This window comes from Panthera leo, chromosome B2 (genome assembly GCF_018350215.1).
Source record: "Panthera leo isolate Ple1 chromosome B2, P.leo_Ple1_pat1.1, whole genome shotgun sequence".
NCBI lineage: Eukaryota > Metazoa > Chordata > Mammalia > Carnivora > Felidae > Panthera > Panthera leo.
In genome coordinates, this window is record NC_056683.1 from 143,214,646 (window position 1) to 143,234,847 (window position 20,202).

The 20,202-nt window shown below is 49.9% G+C and overlaps 1 protein-coding gene across 2 annotated transcripts in view; it reads left to right on the forward strand.

Moving 5' to 3' along the window:
* The first annotated feature begins 3,152 nt into the window (after positions 1-3,152).
* IGF2R (insulin like growth factor 2 receptor) overlaps positions 3,153-20,202 on the forward strand; it is a 103,824-nt gene continuing 86,774 nt past the window's right edge. Inside the window, exon 1 of one of the 2 annotated variants that reach the window (XM_042940224.1) lies at positions 3,153-3,488. In XM_042940224.1, the coding sequence (XP_042796158.1) occupies positions 3,334-3,488 (155 nt within the window). In that variant the 5' untranslated portion in view covers positions 3,153-3,333. Of the gene's footprint in view, positions 3,489-12,682; positions 13,385-20,202 lie in introns of those variants that run through there. The other variant, XM_042940225.1, reaches the window with a different exon arrangement.

The window sequence follows — 20,202 nt, forward strand, 5'->3', positions numbered from 1 at the left end:
TGGGGCTTAGGACTTCAACATATTTTTTCAGGGGACATAATTCAACTCATAACATGGGGTCTTGAGCTAACATCTTGGAGTTTCCATTTTCTCAAAGGTTTGTTGCTTAAATGAAATACAGGAGAATTATGCTCTATCCATTTGACTTTAGAGTTTCTTATATAAAATTTACTTTCAAGCTTTGCCAATTATCCTCAAGTGTCCCTTATGCTTTCCTTTTTTTGGGGTCCAGTCTCCAGTTAAGGGTCATGTATTGCATTTTGTTGTCTTGCCTCTTTATTCTCCTTTAATTCAGCAGAGTGGTTCTCAAACCTTCATGTGTATGAGAATCTCCTGGAGAGCAATTATCTGGGGGCCCATCAGCAAAGATTTTGAGCCAGTAGGTCAGAGTGGGGCCCATGAACTGGCATTTGTAACAAGCAGGAAGGTGATGTCCAAACTGCTGGCCCAAGGACCACACTTTTGTGAACCATTGATGTAGAATGGATATTGGAAAACTTTTCCATAGGGGGCCAGTTGGTAGAATAGGCTTTGTGGGCTCTGTTGCAACTGCTCGATGCTATTGTAGGCAAGAGCAGCCATAAACAGTATATAAACAAATGGGTATGGCTATATTCCAATAAAACTTTGTTTACAGAAGAGATCTCTGGACAGATTTGGCCCTCAGTCTGTCCTTCATAATCCTGATCTGGAATAGTAGTATGACTTTTTTGGAGGGGGTTGTCTTTCAGAGCTTTGACATTTTTTAATTGTCTAGTTCAATTTTCTTATAGAATGTTCCACAATCTGGAGTCAATTGTTGTATTTTGATTAGATTTAAATTAAACATCTTAAGGGGCGCCTGGGTGGCTCAGTCGGTTAAGGGTCCAATTCTTGGTTTCGGCTCAGGTCATGATCTTGCAGTTTTGTGAGTTTGAGCCCTGTGTCAGGCTCTGTGCTGGCAGCATGGAGCCTGCTTGGGATTCTCTCTCTCTGCCCCTCCCCTACTCGCACTGTCTCTGTCTCTCTCAAAATAAATAAACTTAAAACTAATTAAACATCTTGATAAGAATATCAAATAAGTGATATTGTTTACTATCAGGGAAAATTATGGAAGACCTTGAAATGGACCAAAAATAATATTGAGCAACTTCAATGGAAGGCTAGGCATCGTCTAAAGCACCCTGCTGGACTTATCTGATTCTATAAGGGGTTTTGTGCCTTTCATTGTCATTGAGCTATTTCACAACTTGGAAGATTGTAGAATACCGATGGTAATATCTATGATTCTTGTCTTTAGAAATGCACATTGTGTCCATTGAATATGCAACTGGTTTTTGCCTTATGGACATTGAACAATCCTCTGCCCATTGGGCAACTCAACTTCAGCATTCCTGACAGCCTATATATGCGTTGGACTCTCTTTGGATTCTCCTTTGAGCCAGTTGTAACACGCTATTAGTTCTCATGTTAATTAATGATTTAAATAATATCTTTGACGCATGTTCCTTTTATATCTGCATCTGAGTGATAATTATACTGTCTTTAAAATATCACCCTTTAGCAGTATTTTTCATCGCATCACTTTAGGACACAGAAAATGTTAGTTTCTCCAAATGTTGGTGACACTCATTTCAATCACTCGATTAAGGTGGTTCTATCAGATCTTTCCACTGTAAAGATAGGCTTTCCTTTTATTAGGGAAATGCACTTTGAGGGTGATATTTTGAGACAAAGTGAATATTCCAGTTGTAATAATTTTTCACCTGATGGTTTTAGTATCCCCTGAAGATCTTTGCCTATATTGATTATAACACTGGAGTTGCAAAATATGAGCCCTTTCTAGATGCCCACAGTTGGATATCTGAGCTCTCCCAGATAGCCACTGGAGTGTTGAGCCACTGCAACACTTTCCTTTCTTGGGTTATATTACTCTTCCAATAGTATGGTGACTAAATCACAGATTCTGGCGCTCTCTGACCTGGCTCAAACCCAGGCCTTTTCTTACTAGCTGCATGACTGGCAGTTATTTAATCTCTCTTTGCCTCAGTCTCCTCATCTGTAAAATGGGTGCAATAAAAGTACCTTAAAAATAGGATTTCGTTAGGATTAACGAGCTAAGTCAAAACACCAAAATGCTTCTTCACACATAGTTACCCGCTTAATAAATGTTAGCTGTTATTGGGCCATGATTATTTGTATGTGTTTGAATCCCAGCGTTGCCACTTACCCAAAAGTGTTTTTGGATAAGTTACTTAACATCTTTATGCGTCTATTCCTCATGTACAACAAGGTGCCAATGTCACAATTTCCAGATTCATGCTTAAGTGCTAGCTAGCAGTGTTTGGCATGGAGTAAGCATTAAAGGAAAGACGAACGTCACCACTGTGGTTAGTCTGTAGCTTTTATTTGCTCTAAGAGAAGGTCAGTTTTTTTGAGTTCCAATCTTCAGATTTCTTATTTTCACTGTGCACAGCTCAGAGCCATTCACAGTATGGGTTCAACAGATTACTTGAATAGAGGAATTAATAAAGTCTTGTTAAGTGGCACTCGCTTCAGTTACACTTTTGCGTCCTTCATATTCTTCGGGCCCATATTTGTGCTGCCTTCCTTAATGCAGGAAGCCCATGCTGGGGAAAAACATTGCCGGGGAAGGTCGTGTAACTCGCTCTGCCGGACAAACGCTGGAACCCCACGCAGGGCTCCGCGATCTAGCTCCGCAGAGCGGAAAAGTGCGTTTCCACTCAAGGATCCGAAGCAACGCTGCCGAGCGATGGCATTTACGGCTGGGCACGAAAAGTCTGAGCCCTCTTACTTTCCCCTCCCCGGCCGTCGGTGGAGGTTGGGGTGCGGTAACTCCAAGTTGGGGAGCCCGCACAACGCGACCCAGAGTGTGCGCAGGGAGTTAAGCGAGGCCCGGGTCACCGGTCCCCGCCGCCACCGGGACGCAGGCCCACGCCACGCACCTGCGCCCCGCGCCCCGCCGCGCCGCTTCCTGCCCCGCGCGTGCCGCGCTCACGTGACCGGGCCTGGGCGGAGCCGGGGCGGGCGGGGATCACCTGAACAAGGGAGTCATGTGAGCGGGGCGGGGGAGGGGGCGGTGCCGGGCGCGGTCACGTGACGCGGTTCCGGGGCCGCCGCCGCCGCCGCCGCCGCCGCCGCCGCCGCCGCCGCCGAGCCCAGCCGAGCCGAGCCGTGCGCCCCTCGGGCTCCCGCTCCGCTCCCGCTCGTCTCGCGCCTCTCTCCGTCTCCACCTCAGTCTCCGCCCTGGCGGCGCGACCATGTCCCGGGCGCGGCCCCCGGCAGCCGCGCGCCGCTAGCCCCGCGCTCGCCGCGCAGCCAGGGCCGGGCGCGATGGGGGCCGCCGCCGGCCGGAGCGCCCACCTGGGGCCCGCGCCCGCCGGCTGCCCGCTGCTCTCCCTGCTCCTGCTGCAGCTGCTGCTGCTGCTGCTCGTCTTGGCCCCGGGAGCCGCGCGGGCCCAGGGCGCCGAGTTCCCCGAGCTGTGCAGGTGGGTGGCCCGCCCGGGCGCAGGCTTCGCTCGAGGTGCCCGGGGCGCGCAGCGGGGCTGGTTTTGGGGGGGGGTGGCTGGGGCGCTCTGCGGACGGGCTGGGCTCCCCGAGTCGCCTTTAGCCCGGGTTTGGGTTCCCTCGTCCCCGAGGGAAAGTTGCCCGCATAGTGGCGAAGGATGAGAGACCGAGGGGTCGCGCGGGCGGGGGGCGCGGGGTACTCGCCGTCCTGGCACTGGCCCAGGGTAGTGGGGGGGGGGGGCCCGCTGTCTCGCCACTTGTGGCTGTCACTAAGTCCGGGCGGCTTTGTGTGCGAGCAGCCGGCCGCCCCGACTCAACCGGGTGACACGCTGCGGGCGCCCTCCGCCCAGCGCCTGCCCTCTCACAGCGGTGCGCCTGCGAAAGTTGGAGGACGCAGGAACTACAGCTTTGCTTTGTTCCCGCTGCACGTTTTTCTCAAAGTTCCACCAGCGGGACTTTGGAGAGGCCCCTTAGTGTGGAAGGACACCCACACGAATGGCCTTACTGGGGTGGGAGGGGTTGGTTTCATTTGCTGATTGATTTCCTGCTTGTAGGTTTTCCATGTTCTCTTTAAAGTAGCTTTTCTGCAGAAGGTGACTTTTTTTTTTTTTTTTTTTTTTGATCGAGGGAATGGAGGGTGGTCATCCTGTATTGGCTTTCAAGACTTTACCCTTCCACTTCTCCGAGCCTAACTTCCTGTCTAGTTGCTCACATGATGTCATTGTCTCTAGGGTGGATTATTCTAGTGGAGTCTTTTGCTCTGGGAATCATGATTGTATAATCGCTAGACCCGTCGAGGGCTGTTAGTGCCCTGTGCTGGTTAGGACAGGAGTCCTGGGGGTGGGGAGCTGCCCGTTAGGAGGATTTTCTGACCAACCTTTTCTGAGCTGTTTAGGATGACAGAAAATCCAACTTTTATTGATTTTTTAAACTTTGGTAAAAAGGGAGCAGGATGAAGAGCTCAGAAAGACCAGCAAACAGTCAAAGAGCTCCCAGTGGCACTAGGAGGTTCCTTCTCAGAATGAGTTGAACCTGCTTTGAACTGAACTTTGAGTTTGTGGTGTGGTTTATGGGATTCTGGTTTTTCCCCTGTGTCAGAGATGGTCTCATTCGTACCTCTGAGGTTAGAGCTTGTTCTAAGGAGAGTGAGGCTGAGCTCACAACAGGAATTCTGTGCAAGGGCCATGTTCTTTATTTCTCTTCCCTTTTTTTTGTGGGGGGGGGGGGAACAGTCGGATGGAGGGTTCACTGCACATTCATTTTTAGGCAGGCTGCCTCCTCACATACGTATTACACCGTAATGAGCATGGTGCATGGTACACACAAAAGGGGGGCAGCTTCTGCAAGGTCAGGCTACAGCTTGCGTTTAAAGAAGGTTTTGGAATAATGGCTGCTGTGAGCAGCCCTCTCCATAGGAAATTAACTCAGCTGGGCTAGTGGTATTGAAGTCTTGGATTTGTTAGCAAATTGGAATTTATCTTTTAAGGGCTAAGGTTAAAGTTGGCTTCAAGCGCAGACCCATACATAGTGGCTGAGGCAATGGGCCCTTAGTTTCGCATTACGTTAGTCCTCACAGCCTCATCTGCGAGTGGAACATGGCCTCTGGGTCCAGTAGGCAATGGCCTTTGTATCTTTAACTTAGCAAATGCTAGAGAGTGCTCTTGGGTGATGTGCGCTGTTAGTGTGATAAATGTGTCCTCTGCAGTCTCAGAATGCCTTTAAAGTTGGCGTGTTTACTTTTTCTGCCAGAGTTCTGTAGGACAGCAAATCTCCCAGTTAATTCAGGGGTGTGCTTGCACACGTTTCTTTTCCCTGTTACCGCTCTGTGGTTTTGTGTTGAGACTTCTCCAGAGCCCTGCATAATCTCAGCTTTAAACTCCATATTCTGCCAAATGAAAACGTTCCTATTTGTTCCTGTTTTAAATGAATATCTTGGCTTAAATGCTTGTTACAACTTTTGGGTGTGTGTGTGTGTAAAAAATCTGTGTATTTTTATGAGATAACACTGGCTAAAAGTTCCTTGACTCTAGCGTATATTTGAAGAGTACGAATGGGAGCTGATAATTTGTTTTTAATGTCTGTATTTTTGAGAGGGAGAGTGCTGGCAGGGGAGGGGCAGAGAGAGGACAGAGGATCTGAAGCCGGCTCTGTGCTGGCAGCAGAGAGCCCAACACGGGGCTCCAATCCACGAGCTTTGAGATCATGACCTGAGCTGAAGTCGGACGCTTAACCTACTGAGCCACCCGGGTGCCCCAGAGCTGATGATTTTTTTAATCAAGTATGAAAAGTTCTGCTAAGTATCACCAAAGCAGAGTGTGTTCAAGTGCGTTTTTATTCCATCTCTGGGTATCCATTGGCTGAAATGTGAATAACCCACCCAGATCTCCAGTAGGGAGTATGGAAACTAGGCCGCTCCAAGTATTACTCTTTGCGGAGCTTGGTCAAGTGACAGCAGACCCTAGGTAGATGTCCCCAGTAGACTCAAGGATTACATTCCAAGTATTTGTAAATTGCTTGTTTGCAACACAGAACACAGTTTTCCATTGGAAATTGTCCGCGGTGGCTTGGTGCCTAGGGCAGTCCCCAGACACCCACCATCCACGCCACAGGTGGGGAGTGCCCAGACACTGTACAGCTTTAACTAGAGCCCTGCAGTAAATTCTCATCATCTCGAAATAATAGAGTTGGATCCTGGGAAGCAACTTCTCTGAAGCCCAGCTCTCTAGAACCAGAGAAGGCACTTTTCATCTGCAGTCCCTTAGAACCGACACGAGGGAGGTCGAGTCTGCTTCAGGGCTGCCTGCAGGTCACCTGGTGAGGCCCCCGGGGTGAGGGCAGAGCTTGGGGCCAGCCGCGGCCCTGCTCTCTCCTGGGGTAAGGCGGTGGCAGGGGTCCCGTCCCTGGTGCAGTTAGTTACCGGGAGGGATGCCGGCAACACAGAGAGCTATTTCAGCAGGATCTTTAACTGCATCTGTGCACCTGGGGGACAGAACTGGTCTCTGTGAGTTGTGCACTGGAAAGCAGGGACGAAAAAGGCGATGTTCCCGAAGTGTGTCTGGCTCTACGCAGTGCTTAATGTGCTTCTTGTTAGAGCAACTCAGTCGTGTGTTTTCTAAGACTCAAGAGCATTGCCGTGCCGGGTGAGTCCTGTGCTGTGGAAGAAGTTGGTGATTTTTAGTCACTGAGCTGTTTTTTGGGGAGGCAGTGTGCTAGCAGAAAGAAGGCATTTCCCGAGGCCGGTGTGAGTGGCTGTGGGTCTGGCCATGTACAGAGGTCCTGAGGAAGGAGGAGTGTTAATGCCGGTGAGGAATGTTTGGAGGTCAGTAGGGCTGGAACAGTGATAACGGGGGGGGGGGGGTAGGGCAGAAGCCAGGCCTTGCAGAGTCGCCAGAAGTCACCCAAAGTGACCAAAATGCTCTCTGCTCGTCAGTAGCTTTACTCATCGCCGTGGGATTTACGCTTTGTAAAATGCCGTCTTGCATCGTATGTAGTAGGTGAGTTTCCTGTTTGTTTAGGTGTTAACATCCTTAGTAAGTGAGGTCTTAATAGTTTGTACTAGTTATAAAATAATGCATTGGGCTGCATGATTTAAGTAAAATACTTTATAATTTATTCAGAACAAGTTTCCTCCCAGTTGTTTGGGTACAAATGCTGGAAAGTTTTTATTATATCAAGAACAAGAGAATAACGAGGCCAGCCGGGAGTTGGGGTTGGTTTAGTTGCTGTCTCTAAGGAGATTTTTTTTTCCTGCGATTTTTCTGAAGGAACAATGCTTATATGCTTAATTTGGGCCACATGTTAAACCTGGACCACATGCATTTGTGTGTGTACATTTCTTGCAACAATAAGTGTGGGAGAAGCCCAAGATGGTTAAATTATGGGTACATTAGACCTCATGCATTGATTCTTAGAGCAGCGTCCTGACAGATTCCCAGGAAATGAATTCCTGATTGGATTTCCCACCTTTTATCAGTGTTTCATAGAAAGAGTTTTAAAAGATGGGGCTGAGAAAAATGATTCAGTTGTTCTCATCTGTATTTTGATCTTGGCATGTAAAACTGTATTGAGCTGGGCAGATGATTCAGTAGGGTATCAGAACTGGGACTTCGCGGCAGAAAGTACCTCATTACTTTGCTGGTTACTTCTTTTTTTGTTTTCTTCCTTTTTGTTGTCCTAGCCACAGAGGTCTATCTCTTGGTAATGCCCCCACTGGCCAGTGATGGTGTACGGGAAGGTGGAATACCTGTGGCCCCTTTGTGTCTTCCTCGTAGCTGACTCATGACCAGTGAGGGACAGAGGCCTGGACTTATGCTGATTGTGTCTCCTCGTGTTTGATCCTTGCAAGGTGACGCATGATTCGGTTATTTTCCAGTAATTTCTTAAGCAGAGGGAAAATCAGGAGGAGCCAGAGCCGGAATGGAGACAGCACAAATGGAGCGGCGCATCGGAATCCTAGAAGTTTGTGCTGGCCACGACTGCTCTCCCTAGGGAGGCAGCAACCATGCACACCCTTCTCCTTATTTTTGTTAATTTTAAATAGTGTAATCTTAGTTTTGATTTTTCTCTTTGGTTTAGGAAAAATCTAGGTGTTAACCGGTTTTTGGCTAGTACGAATACAGCTGTTGAGTATTTGCAAACGAGTCCGTGTGGACTTGTGCATTCATTTTTCTCTTGAGTAGATACACAGGCGTGGAATTGTTCAACGTATGGTGTTTCACTCTGAGAGCTGTCACGCTGTATTCGGAGGTGAGTGTCCTTTTGCATTCCCACAAGCCACGTGTGAGAGTTCCAGTTCAGTGTCCGGGTCAACACTTGATCTTACCAGTTTTAGTTTTAGTCATTCTAGTGGGTTTGCAGTGTATCTCAGTGTGGTTTTAATTTCCGTATCCCCGATTCATGGTGTCGCATATCTTTCCTCGTATTTATTGGAATGTCTAATGATGTTGAACATCTTCCATGTGTTTATTGACCATTTGGACGGTCTTCAGCAATGTCTCTTTATTAAAACCAGTCTTTTGTCACCACTCTCCCCCCTGACAAAGTTTTGTGTGTGTGTGTGGGGGGGGGGGCAGTGGTCATCTTAATGAGTTTTAAGAGCTCTTTATGTATTCTGAGTACAAGTCCTTAGGTATGTGTACTGTGTACTATGAATATTTTTTCCAGTCTTTGGCTTACCTTTTCATTTTCTTAATGTATACTTTGTCAACAGATATTTTTTCATTTTGATGAACTTCAATTTATTTTTTGTTTGCTAATTTATTTTTATTTATTTTGTAATTCTATTTTTTATTTTTTTAAATTTACATCCAAATTAGTTAGCATATAGTGCAACAATGATTTCAGGAGTAGATTCCTTAGTGCCCCTTACCCATTTAGCCCATCCCCCCTCCCACAACGCCTCCCGTAACCCTCAGTTTGTTCTCCATATTTATGAGTCTCTTCTGTTTTGTTCCCCTCCCTGTTTTTATATTATTTTTGTTTCCCTTCCCTTATGTTCATCTGTTTTGTCTCTTAAAGTCCTCATATAAGTGAAGTCATATGATATTTGTCTTTCTCTGACTAATTTCACTTAGCATAATACCCTCCAGTTCCATCCATGTAGTTGCAAATGGCAAGATTTCATTCTTTTTGATTGCTGAGTAATACTCCATTGTATATGTATATATACCACATCTTCTTTATCCATTCATCTGTCGATGGACCTTTGGGCTCTTTCCATACTTTGGTATTGTTGATAGTGCTGCTATAAACATGGGGGTGCATGTGTCCCTTCGAAACAGCACACCTGTATCCCGTGGATAAATGCCTAGTAGTGCAATTGCTGGGTCATAGGGTAGTTCTATTTTTAGTTTTTTGAGGCACCTCCAGACTTGTTTCCAGAGTGGCTGCACCAACTTGCATTCCCATTATCTTTTTTTTTTTTTAACAGTTTGTGTTTTTTGTTTTTTGTGTTTTTTTTTGCAGCTTAAGAAATCTTGCCCTAAAGTTTCGCAACCTTAACTGTATTGACGTTTAGGCTGGGTAATTCTCTGTCATGGGGGCTCTTGTACATTATAGGATGTTACATAGCATCCCTGACGTCTACTCGCTAGATGCCAGGAGGGACCCCGCCCCCCCGCCCTCTCAGTTATGACAGACAACATGTCTTCAGACATTTTAAATGGCTGCTGGTGGCCAAAATTACTTCCAGTTGAGAACCATTGGTCTACTCAAAGGTCAAACAGATTTTCTCTTATGGTTGTCTGGAAGTTTTATAGTTTTAACTTTTATGTTTAGCCCTAGGATCAGTTTTTTTTGGGGGGGGGGTTTAATTTTTATGTATGGTGTGAGGAGAAGGTGAACGTTTATTTCTTCCATGAATACATCTAGTTCTGTTTGCTAGTATTTTATATAGGATGCTTATAGCTGTGTTTTAGTGAGATTGGACTGTAATTTTCTTTGCCATGCTGTTCTTGGCTGAGTTTAGCATCAAGAGCATGTTTGCTTTGTGGAAAGAGCTAGGAAGCTTTTAGTATTTTACATGTTGTGGAGCACTTTTGTGTAAGATGGGCATGTTCTCTTACTTAAATTTTGGTAGAACTCACCAGTAAAGCTCTCTGGGTCTGGTGTCTTTGAGGAGGTAGAGTACAGTGGGGGAGGAGTTTTGATTATGGTTTCAGTTTTATCCTCTTTATTTAGCTAGTTAGATTTGCAACTTTTTCTTGAGCCAGTTGACCGAAACTCCATATTTTCTAGGAAGTTGTCATGTTAATTTCACATTCGTATATAAAAACGCAGCATGCTACCTCCTAGTTTTGACAATAACCCTTTGTATCTCTAGGTAAGTTAAAAAATATTCTGATTTTAATTGTGCACTTTTTTCTTCATACTTACGAAAGATTTGTTTGTTTACCCTTTTCAGTCTTTAAAAGAACTACCGTTTTACATTCACCGTCTCTCTCACCATTTATTTTCAATTTTACTAATTTCTGCTCTCTATTGGTAATTTCATTGAAAAGCTTAGATCTTTTATTTTAAATCATTTTACGTAACATGAGATGAATTTAAAGCTATATGTTTCTTTGTTCTGAGGACTGTATCACTCAGAGGTTTGTTACATAGTTTTTTTTTATCCTTAAATTTTAAATATTTTCTTTCAGGATGCAAAAGTTTAACTATTTCAACTTCCTGGACCCACTAATTTTTTAGAATCTTTTTTCCCCTAGGTAAATGGCTCCGTCCCCCTTCCCGCCCTGCCTCCCCCTTCCCCTCCCTGTCCCCCCCTCCCGTCCCGTCCCCCCCTCCCCTCCCCACTGTGGCTAGTAAACGTGGTGGAATTTAGTGACATTTCCCCTGTGGCCTAGCACCTAGTCAAGTTGGGAGTGTTCTGTGTGTTTGGAACAACTCCTTCTCCCTTTGGGTCAAAGTTTCTTTTATTGTGCTGTTCAGCTTTTCTTTACTGTAACTTATTCTTTGTGTTGCTCCTCTGGTCTTTTATATTTTGTATCTGGCTACTGCTATGAACAGAGTTCCAGAAGAATGTCTTGCTTCCTGTCTCCCAGTTTAGCCAATCCGTTGCTCATAGGTTCTTAAACGTTTTAATTTTTTAATTCTTCATTTTAACAAGGTCTCCAGTTGATATGTATCCAGAGCTGCCTGTGACCCCACCTGTCTTCACGGCCGTGCAGCTTTCATCATTTCTGGGAAGATGGGTTGGAAAGTTGTGCTCTCCTTGCTCTGTTACTTCTCCTTCCTTGGGCCCTGGGTCTTCTGCTGGAGTTTGCCCTCTCGTTTTCATGGCGGTGTCCTTCTGATGACTGGTGATTCTTGACTGTGGTCTTTGCAGTACGTCTCCTTCGGGACATTTGTTGCTTGTCCTAGTGCAGCTGTGCAGGGTAGGGCTGGCAGCAGTTGTTGGATCTTGGCTCTGAGTGGTTTGGGGGGAGCTTGGGGGATGGGCAGGGCGGGCCTCTGGCTGCTGTATCTCCCTGTCTGCTCTTCAGATCTCGGGAATTTCTGCCTTCCCAGGTATCCCCCCCCCCCCCCCCCCCCCCCCCGCCCCCAGCCTGAGCCTGCCAGGAGATAGCTGATAAACCCTGTGTTCACTGCAGTTGGCCAAGTGCAGTGTGTTCTCCTAGGAGCTGGATTACGGAGATGGCTGTGGCAGATCTCTTTTCTCTGGATCTCAGTTTCCTTTGCAAGAGAGGGCCGTTCGTTCTGGAAGCGGCCATCCTGGTTTGGAAATTGGACTCCTCTCTTTACTAGTTATAAGGTCTCAGGCCAGTCACTGATCCTTACAGACCTTGATTTCCTCTTGTGCCAAATCAGGGTGCTGGACAAGTTTTCAGGGCTGGTTTGAGAGTTAGAGAATTTCAGTGCCTGCCCCCTCCTCAGTGTTCAGAAACGGTGGTGGCGGTGATTACGTTTTGTCTGTTTAACGTTGCGTTGTCCCCATGATATTTTTAGCCTCTTACTCTGCACCCCCCCTCACCCCCCCCACCCGCCCCGGGTTCTCCGTTAGTGCCGTGGGGTTTCTGCCTCAACCAGAGAGCATCTCTTCTGTAGCCGATTTCTACAGTGGCGCTCCACTGAAGAGTCCTTTTGAGAAAGAAATGTTTCCATCCTTTGAAGAAGTTGAAAAATCATCAGACTGTGTGATTCTCGGGGTCCATTTTGCATCCAGAATTCTGTGGTTGTGAAGTATGCATCCTTCAGGATTCCTTCGCTTGTGAGTTGGGGAAAAGCCCAACTCAGATTCCCTCGGACAAGGAGACGCTTGATGATAGGAGGTGTGGGCTTTGGGCCGATGCAGATGCCATATGGCCTGCGGGCCCCGGGTCCTCCCCTGCCGTTTCCTTGGCTGGTCTGCCTTCCCCGGGGGCGGCCGCAGCCGTGCAGAACCGGCCTCCCCGGCCATCTCCTGGAGGGGTGAGAGGCCCAGCTGACTCCCGCCCGCCCGGGGCTGGGGGGGGGGGGGGGGGGAGGGGGGGGTGTCAGCAGTCAGGAGCGGCTGGTCCTCACCCCTCCCCCGGCTCCCCCTGCAGGGGGAGTGGGGCCCTGGGTCCCAGGCTGTGTGCTGTAGGTGGGGGCGGGGAGCCAGACGGCGGGCCGGGGTGGGGGAGGTGAGAAGAGCACTTCCTGAAGTCCACTGTGCTGTACAGCTGGAAAAACGGCTGCTGCTGGCTAGGTCCTTGAGGTGCCCCGAGCCGTGTGTCATCTGCCTATTTTCGTCCTTGTGTTAGCGGGTGCGGGGGGCCACGGTGGCGGAAATGCCAGTTGCTCTCCTTCCTGCGAGCACAGAACCTGCCCTTCAGATCAGCCAGAGATCTTTGGTGGGATTTTCCTGTTCACTTTTGTGTGCTTTTAGATCCCCTGGGGCAGCTGTGCCCTCGAGTAGACAGAGGGAGGGAGGGCGGCCTGCTTGGGCGGAGGGAGCAGATTCTTCTGAGTATTTCGGCTCACGGCGGGCGAGCGAGGGGACCTGTGGAAATCAGAGAGGCTGTGACCGTATCAACCTTAGTTTTGGTGCAGGGTATGGACGGAGAGATTACGAAATGTGGGAGCGGTGACAAATGGCCTTTGAGATGTGGTTGCCGGTGGGCGGCCTGGGAGGAAGGAGCCTTCGTGCTTGGGTGCCGTAAATACTCTCGGCGCACGCGTGCGTGTGTGGCACTAACCTGTGCGTGTGGAGAGCCCACTGAGGCGTAGACGGCCCGGCGGGTTTGGACCGGGTGTAAATTTCATCTGTTGGCGTCAGACGTTAGCTTCGCTCTGAAACCGGCTCCGCCTGGTAGGCCGATGCCTCGTCCTGGAAACGGTCTGCCCCCCAAGACTTCCTGCTCTTCGCCCCCTGTCTGAAAACAGAAAAGCAAACCACCAGAATGGAAGTCCCGAAGAAGTGGGTTCCTACGAGTGACAAGGGTGCCTCTCCACTGAGTCACCCTCGCGGTTCCTCTGACCCTCCTCCACCTGCCGCCTGCCGCAGATGTTTACTCACCGCAGGCACAGTGGGAAGCCAGCGTGGCTTCTCTTTTCTGTCTTCTAGAGTCGCCCTCTGGTTGTCACTTTGGTTGACACCGGGGGAGGGACGAGCCACGGGTGGGGCCGTTTCCAAGAGGATGTGCCAGCTTAGCGCGCGGAGGAAGTGCCTCGAGCGGGGGACCCCGCGTCGGGTGCTCTGGAGGGGAGCACGGCTGACGTGGCTGGGGCGTGGCAGAGGGGCCGTTGGGGCGGGAGCAGCATGAGTGCCGGAGGGAGCGGGAGAGGCCTGGAAGGAAGAAGTAGCTGGGGACCGGGTCCCATAGGCCCTTGTAGTGAGGGACGGGGGGCCCCGGGAGGATTTGGAGCCCGGGAGTGACGTAGGGGATGGCCAAAGGGGGGAAGCTGGGAGTTTTGATAGACCAGGTTAGAAGTTACAGCAGGTCGGATGGGGGTTGTAGCAAAGGGTGTAGTGAGAAGTGGTGGGAGTTGGCTATTTTGAAGGTGGGGCTGGTGATGGCTTCGGGATGCGAGGAGAGGGAGGTTCGGTCTGTGCAGTGGGAAGCTGTGTTGCGGTGCAGTTGCTGTTTTCGGAGGAGGGGACAGCTGGTGGAGCTGCTCTACGGGGAAGACAGGGCGTTCGGCTTGGCCGTGTCGCTGTGGGGATGCCTCCCGGCATCCAGGGTGGGCTCAAGCGGACCTCCGAGCTGTGCCTTCGGGCTGAGGGCAGTCCCTCGGGCTGGGGCTGTTTGGGGGCCACTGGGTATCAGGAGCACTGTATCGGGAGCACTGGAGCGAGTACTTCGGCAGTGGTGGGGGCAGAGTCTGAGGGACAGATGCTGGGGGACCTGCCGGGGAGGCCGACGAAGAGATGCCAGGGGCCTGGGACGGGAACCAAGAGAGCGCGATGTCCCGGAAGGCCAGGGAAGACCGGGCTGGAGGAAGGAAGTGGTCAGGCGTGTCAGGTGGGAGCACCGACTGCCACAAAGGCGGAAAAGTGACCGTTGGCTTTGGCAGCACAGAGAGAGGTCTTTGGTGGTGACGATGGAGGTGTTGGTGAAAGCCTGGTTGGCTTTGAGGGAATGTGAGAGCACAGGACACGGGGACAGTAGGTTTGGAGTTTGCTGTAAAGGGATCAGAGCAGTGGCTGGTGGCTGCTCTGGCTTATGGGATCAAGGGAGAGTGTCGTAAAAAGTGGGGTGTAGTGGTGCCTGGGTGGCTCAGTCGGTCAAGTGTCTGACTTCTGCTCAGGTCGTGATCTCACGGTGTGTGGGTTTGAGCCCCGCATCGGGCTCCCTGCTGTCAGCTCAGAGCCTGGAGCCTGCTTCCGATTCTGTGTCTCTCTTTCTCTCTCTCTGCCCCTCCCTGACTCATGCTCTGTCTCTCTCTGTCTCTCAAAAATAAATAAACATAAAAAAAAATTTTTAAAAAGTGGGGTGTAGCACGATAGGTTTGTACACTGAAGGGAGTGGTCCAGCACGGAGAGGAAGGTTGGTGACCCAGGGCGAAGGGAGAGAAGGAAGGAGAAGACAGAGGAAGCAAAACTCGGGGTGCTGTCCCCAAGTAGGGGACGAGCCTGGTGGCCAGGGTGCCGTGAAGCATGGGCCTTAGTGAGGTGAGGGAAGGCACAATGTGTGAGGACCATGCAGGTAAGCCATCAAGGTAGACTTGATGGAAACATGGGAGTTTCTGTCTTAACTTCCACAGCGAACTAAGAAGCACGACCTCTGCCGAGGGTAGCAGTTAAGCAAACAGCGGCCTTTTCTCTTCAGGTCACATTTACGTTGGTGACGCTTTTACTGTGGCCCTGTGGCGGAGGTGGCCTGTGCTCCGAGGCCGGACAGGCCTCTTTGGAGGGCTGGCTCAGCCACTTCCTGAGCTGGTGACAGGAGGTAAGGTCATGGATCTCAAAGGGCCATCGTGCTGTGTCTGCAGGGGGCACAGCACCGACCTGGACGGATTGGGTGAAGTTGAGTGATGGTGTTTGCAGACCGTTCAGCAGAAGTGTGGGCCACAGACTTGCCCTTGTTCTTCTAAGAGCTCGTGAGGCCGAGATGAGCTAGCGTTGACCTACTTAAGTGATCTCACGGAGGCGATGCCCACCCCGGCACTGACTGAGCGCCCTGTGTGTGTGTGGTTCCTTTTCCCGGTCGGGTGTTAGGTCCTGCTGAGCTGTGTGTGCCAGTCTGACATTGGAGCCTGGCATCTTCAAAGCAGAGCCTTTTCTCCTGTGTGAACCTTGCCGGCCGAATGAGCCCCCGACAGTGGCCTCACTGCCGTCCCGCAGCTGAGTTGACTGCCCGGCACCCAGGAGGGCAGACCGTCCCTGTGGTTGGAGCTCGGAAGGAATGGCACAGGGTCTGGGAGGGTTTTCTGGGACACCGGTGACAGCTTACCAGGGGGCGGAGCATTCGGGTTTGAATTCTATGCCATGCGCTGGTGGGTTGACTTTAAAAGCAGTCAAATTCAGATATCTGTATAATGAGGGAGGTTTAGCCCATAATCCAAGCCTCCTTTATGCATAGGAGCAACAAAGTATTCGAGCATCCATGTGATTACTCTGATTTTTAAAGAAGTCCTCACAGAGCAGGGTTGAGGGTTGAAATACAGGCCCGCATCCTGCTACCATATGGAGTGGACCTGAGCAAAAAGGCCACAGGCGCAGCAGAGGAAAGACCGGCCGTCCTTCCTGGTAGCTTCGTGTTGCGAAGGGGCCCCTGTCAGTTTATTGAGAATCCCACACCTTGCACTGCAGTGGAACCTCCTTAGGAAGACTGTGTCCCGTCCTGTCCTTTGCCCCTGCTGCTCTGCCAGAGTTTCAGATGCATCAGGCTTCTGTTCTGGTGGGAGCTGGTGGCTCCGTGGCCTTAGCGTGGGTAGGCCCAAAGTGGGCTGTCCTGTCCTGAGAGATCCTGGGAGGCAGCAGAGGGGTGTGTGTGTGCGTGTGTGTGTGTGTGCGTGTGTGTGTGTGTGCGTGCCCTAAGGCCCCCACCCCCACCCCCCAGTCTCTGTCTTCAGCTCTGCCAGCTCTGTGGAGATGGCCCAAGACCAGGGCCTGCCCCTCTCACTTCCTGGCCAGTGTTACGTGACATTCCTTTAGGAGGGCTCCAAGCCAAAGTACCTTTTTTTTGTAAACTCCATTTTTAAAGCTGCCCGGAGCCTTCTATTGACCAGATGAAAGCCTTAAATCTTAGTCTCTCAAAAGTTGTACGTTCCTAGTCATGATTTTCCTCACGGTGACTTTGTGTGGCAGCTGAGTTTTGCAGATGAGGAAGTTGGGGCTTCAGAGATCAAGCATGTCCCACACAGCTGGGCAGGGTGGGGCGGGAGTCGGAGCCAGGTCTGTGGGCTCTCTCCACTCGCCCTGGCACCTTTCCAAGTGCAGCTCACCTCCCTCCCTATTTCACATGACCTCTGTTAGTCACTAGTGGCGCTGTTTTAAAGCTCTGCCCCCCCCCCCCCCCCCAAGCCCATCCCGTGGCGCCTTAGGCTCTGGTGCCGTCTCAGAGCCTTGCTTCCAGCCGGGTGCCTCTCTAGCCAGCTGGCTTCTCGCTCCCAGACCCTGCGGAACTACCTGGGAAAACCAAAAGCTGACGTCTGGCACTTTCTTGCCTTTTTTTTTTTTTTTTTTTTTTTGGTGCAGGCCTCATATCTTTATCCACAGCTTTGTGGGTTTGTTAGAATAGGAAGTGAAGTACTTCCTATATAAGCTTTTGCCATGCTGTGTCAAACTCATGTGTCCCCTGGCCTTCAGACCGGGGTGCAGATTTATCGTGCCAAATCAGATTCTTCTCCCTTGGTGTCAGCCGCAGAGAGCTGTCGACAACAGTGGTCACAGCAAGCTCTTGTCCTTCTCCTGCAAATGTCCATTTTGGAAACCCTGCCTCTTTCCGCGCCCTCCTTTTCCCCTGCATCCTCCCCTCCCCCTTCTTAAATTTAGGAGACCGTTCCAGATTTTTGAAGGTTAGTGAGCTGGATATACGAGCTGAGAAACTATCTGGTAATGATAAGGGGCAGAAGTGAGCCAAACAATTTCCGGAATATTCTGCAAGAGGACTTGGATGCAGGCCAAAAGTAGGAAAATCTTTTTTTGATGTTCAGGTTGGAAAGACTTTCCCCCTCGTCCCCCAAATTTTAGATCTGCTGCTCACTCTAGATTCAGAGAAACATTCCTCAAGCCAGTTATTGTATGCTGTGAATTTAGAACGTATATTACTGAGCTTTGTTGTTCTTTTTTAAAAAAGAAACCAAATTATAGATTTGCACATGCTTATTAATTTTATTACTGATTCCATCATACCTGTATACTGCTTTTTATACCAATAATTAATTGTAGGCCAGTAATAAAAAGTTTAATGGCTACATGACCATTACCATAACCCTGACTCATAGAGCGTGAGGGAACGAAGGTATATTTCAGGAGTGTGGCTGTGTGGCACTACGTGTGAAGAGTTGGTGAGGGTTCATGGACCTGTTTTGTGTTGGAGCGAAGGAACTCAGTTTCCTGAGATTTTTTGTTTTCTTTAAGACGTTGGGCATAGCCTACATTTTATTTATTTATTAAAATTTTTTTTTAATGTTTGTTTATTTTTGAAAGAGAGGGAGACAGAGTGTGAACAGGGGAGGGGCAGAGAGAGAGGAAGACACAGAATCCGAAACAGGCTCCAGGCTCCGAGCTGTCAGCACAGAGCCCGACGCGGGGCTCGAACTCACGGGCCGTGAGAGATTATGACCCAAGCCGAATTCGGACGGTTTACCGACTGAGCCACCCAGCCGCCACATATCCTACATTTCGTAACTGAATTTTATGTATTTGATTTTAAAATGTTAGTTGTTTTAAAAAATGTAAGGACCCCAAATTCCGTTTTGCAAGATACCACGGTTTTGCAGGTATTCAGTGATGACAGATGTGAAAACTTACTTGTCCCAGTAAGATGCCAAGTTCAAATAGTTTAAGCCTACTGTCCAGGTGTACCTCTGTGGCTTTTCCTTTTGAATTTTCTTTCTTCTGGACAGACCTCAGTCAGTGGAGATGGTTCTGCGTTTCTTCATGAAGCTTTCTGAGCTCCAGGCGATTGTGTTTGGCCAGCTGGATTTGCTTCTTCGTCGCTGCCCCTAGATTGGTTTATTCTTGACCAGGACGGGCCCCGCGTGTGGCATTTGCTGGAGCGGTATTGGGAAAGTGGAAATGCCTTCCTGCTTCTGGCTTGGTTGACAGTATGCTACTTGTGTGCCTCCTTCTCACTGGTAATCTGCCAACACCTTTCAGGATATTATGAAATTCAAACCAGATGAGATTAAAATGGAGCCTCTGTCCACCGAACAGACACATGGCCTGACTGTGGTCGTCCAGGACACTTTCAGCAGGGGCGGTGGGACTGCAGTCAGGGGCAGACAGTTTTGAGCTTTCTATAAGGGAAGGGCTTGGCCTGTGTGCTCGGTTTTTATGGTGAAATTGTCCATGTTCGCGGCACATTTCAGGAGCAGGATCCACTTTAAAATCAGAGCTGTCCGAAGTCATTTGCCTTGTGTGTGACTTCTGCCCCCTCCACCATTCCCTGCTGGATACGAAGGAGTGATCGTAGGATATTTCTGAGTTTCTGGTGACACCGTGAGACTCTTGGTTGGGGTTTTAAAGGGCAGCTCTCCGCTGAGCCAAGTACATGTTTTAAAGGAGAGTGAGTGTGAGATGCGTCTCCTTCTCAGTGGCGTCCTCACCCAGCTTGGATACGCAGGGGGGCGAGGGCAGCTGTGGGTAGGGGCTCAGGGATCGATGCTCTTTCTTCAGGAACCACCGGGTGAGTGAGGAAAGAGGTTGCAGAAGGCACCTTTGGGGTTCGGCAGTTCAGACTGTGCAGAAGAGCAGCGGAAGCGGACGGGGGTCGAGAGCAGAAGTGCAAACCCTGGGGGGAGCTCGAGTTCAGCAAGTGCACGGTCTGTGGGCCACCGTGGCTGGGGCAGCCTGGGTCTTCCACGGGCTCACTGTGGCTTCGCTCAGTCTGGGAGCCCACGCAGTACGGATGGAATCTGTCGTTTTGGAGGCATTTATTGCGACAGGACTATAACTAAAGTTTTGTGGAATATTTTGTCAGTTTCAGTGTTGTAATTGAAACTATTTTCTGCGAAGTTAAAAACGCTTTTGAAAACTGAAACGAAATGAAGCAGTTCGCTGGAGTGGTTAAGCACTTGCCCTTGGAGCTCAGGTAGACCAGGCACATTTCATGATTCTGTGGCTTTGGGCAGGGGACTTGGTCTTCTGAGCCTTGGGATCTTTGGCTCTCAGGCCAGGGTGCTCGGGACCGTGGGAGGACGGTGGCTTTGCTGGGAGAGGCGTGCAGAGCCACCGCCCTGGTCCCCCACGGCTTTGTTCCCGGCGGCCGTGGGCCTGCTCGTCATCGTTCTGGGAGGGGAGGCCGTGACCACCCTGAGGAGCCATGCGGCTGGGGACACCTACCAAGAGCCAGCATTGCATGGTGGGCACTGCCAGTCGTGCTGGTGTCACAGCTGTGGATCGAGAGGACTTACTGTGCCTACGTGCGTATCTAGAATCGTCAGGTTTGCATGGAAATGAATTTGGATTTTTGGAGAGTGGGAGGGGGACGTCGGCTGACTACGTTTCACGCTCTGGAAAGTGAGGTAGAACGGCAAGGGTCTTGCTTGCTTTTGCTAACTTTTCAAAGCCAAGGTTCTCGCACAGAAGACGTGTCCAGAAGAGCAGTTTTCACTGGGAATCGGCTG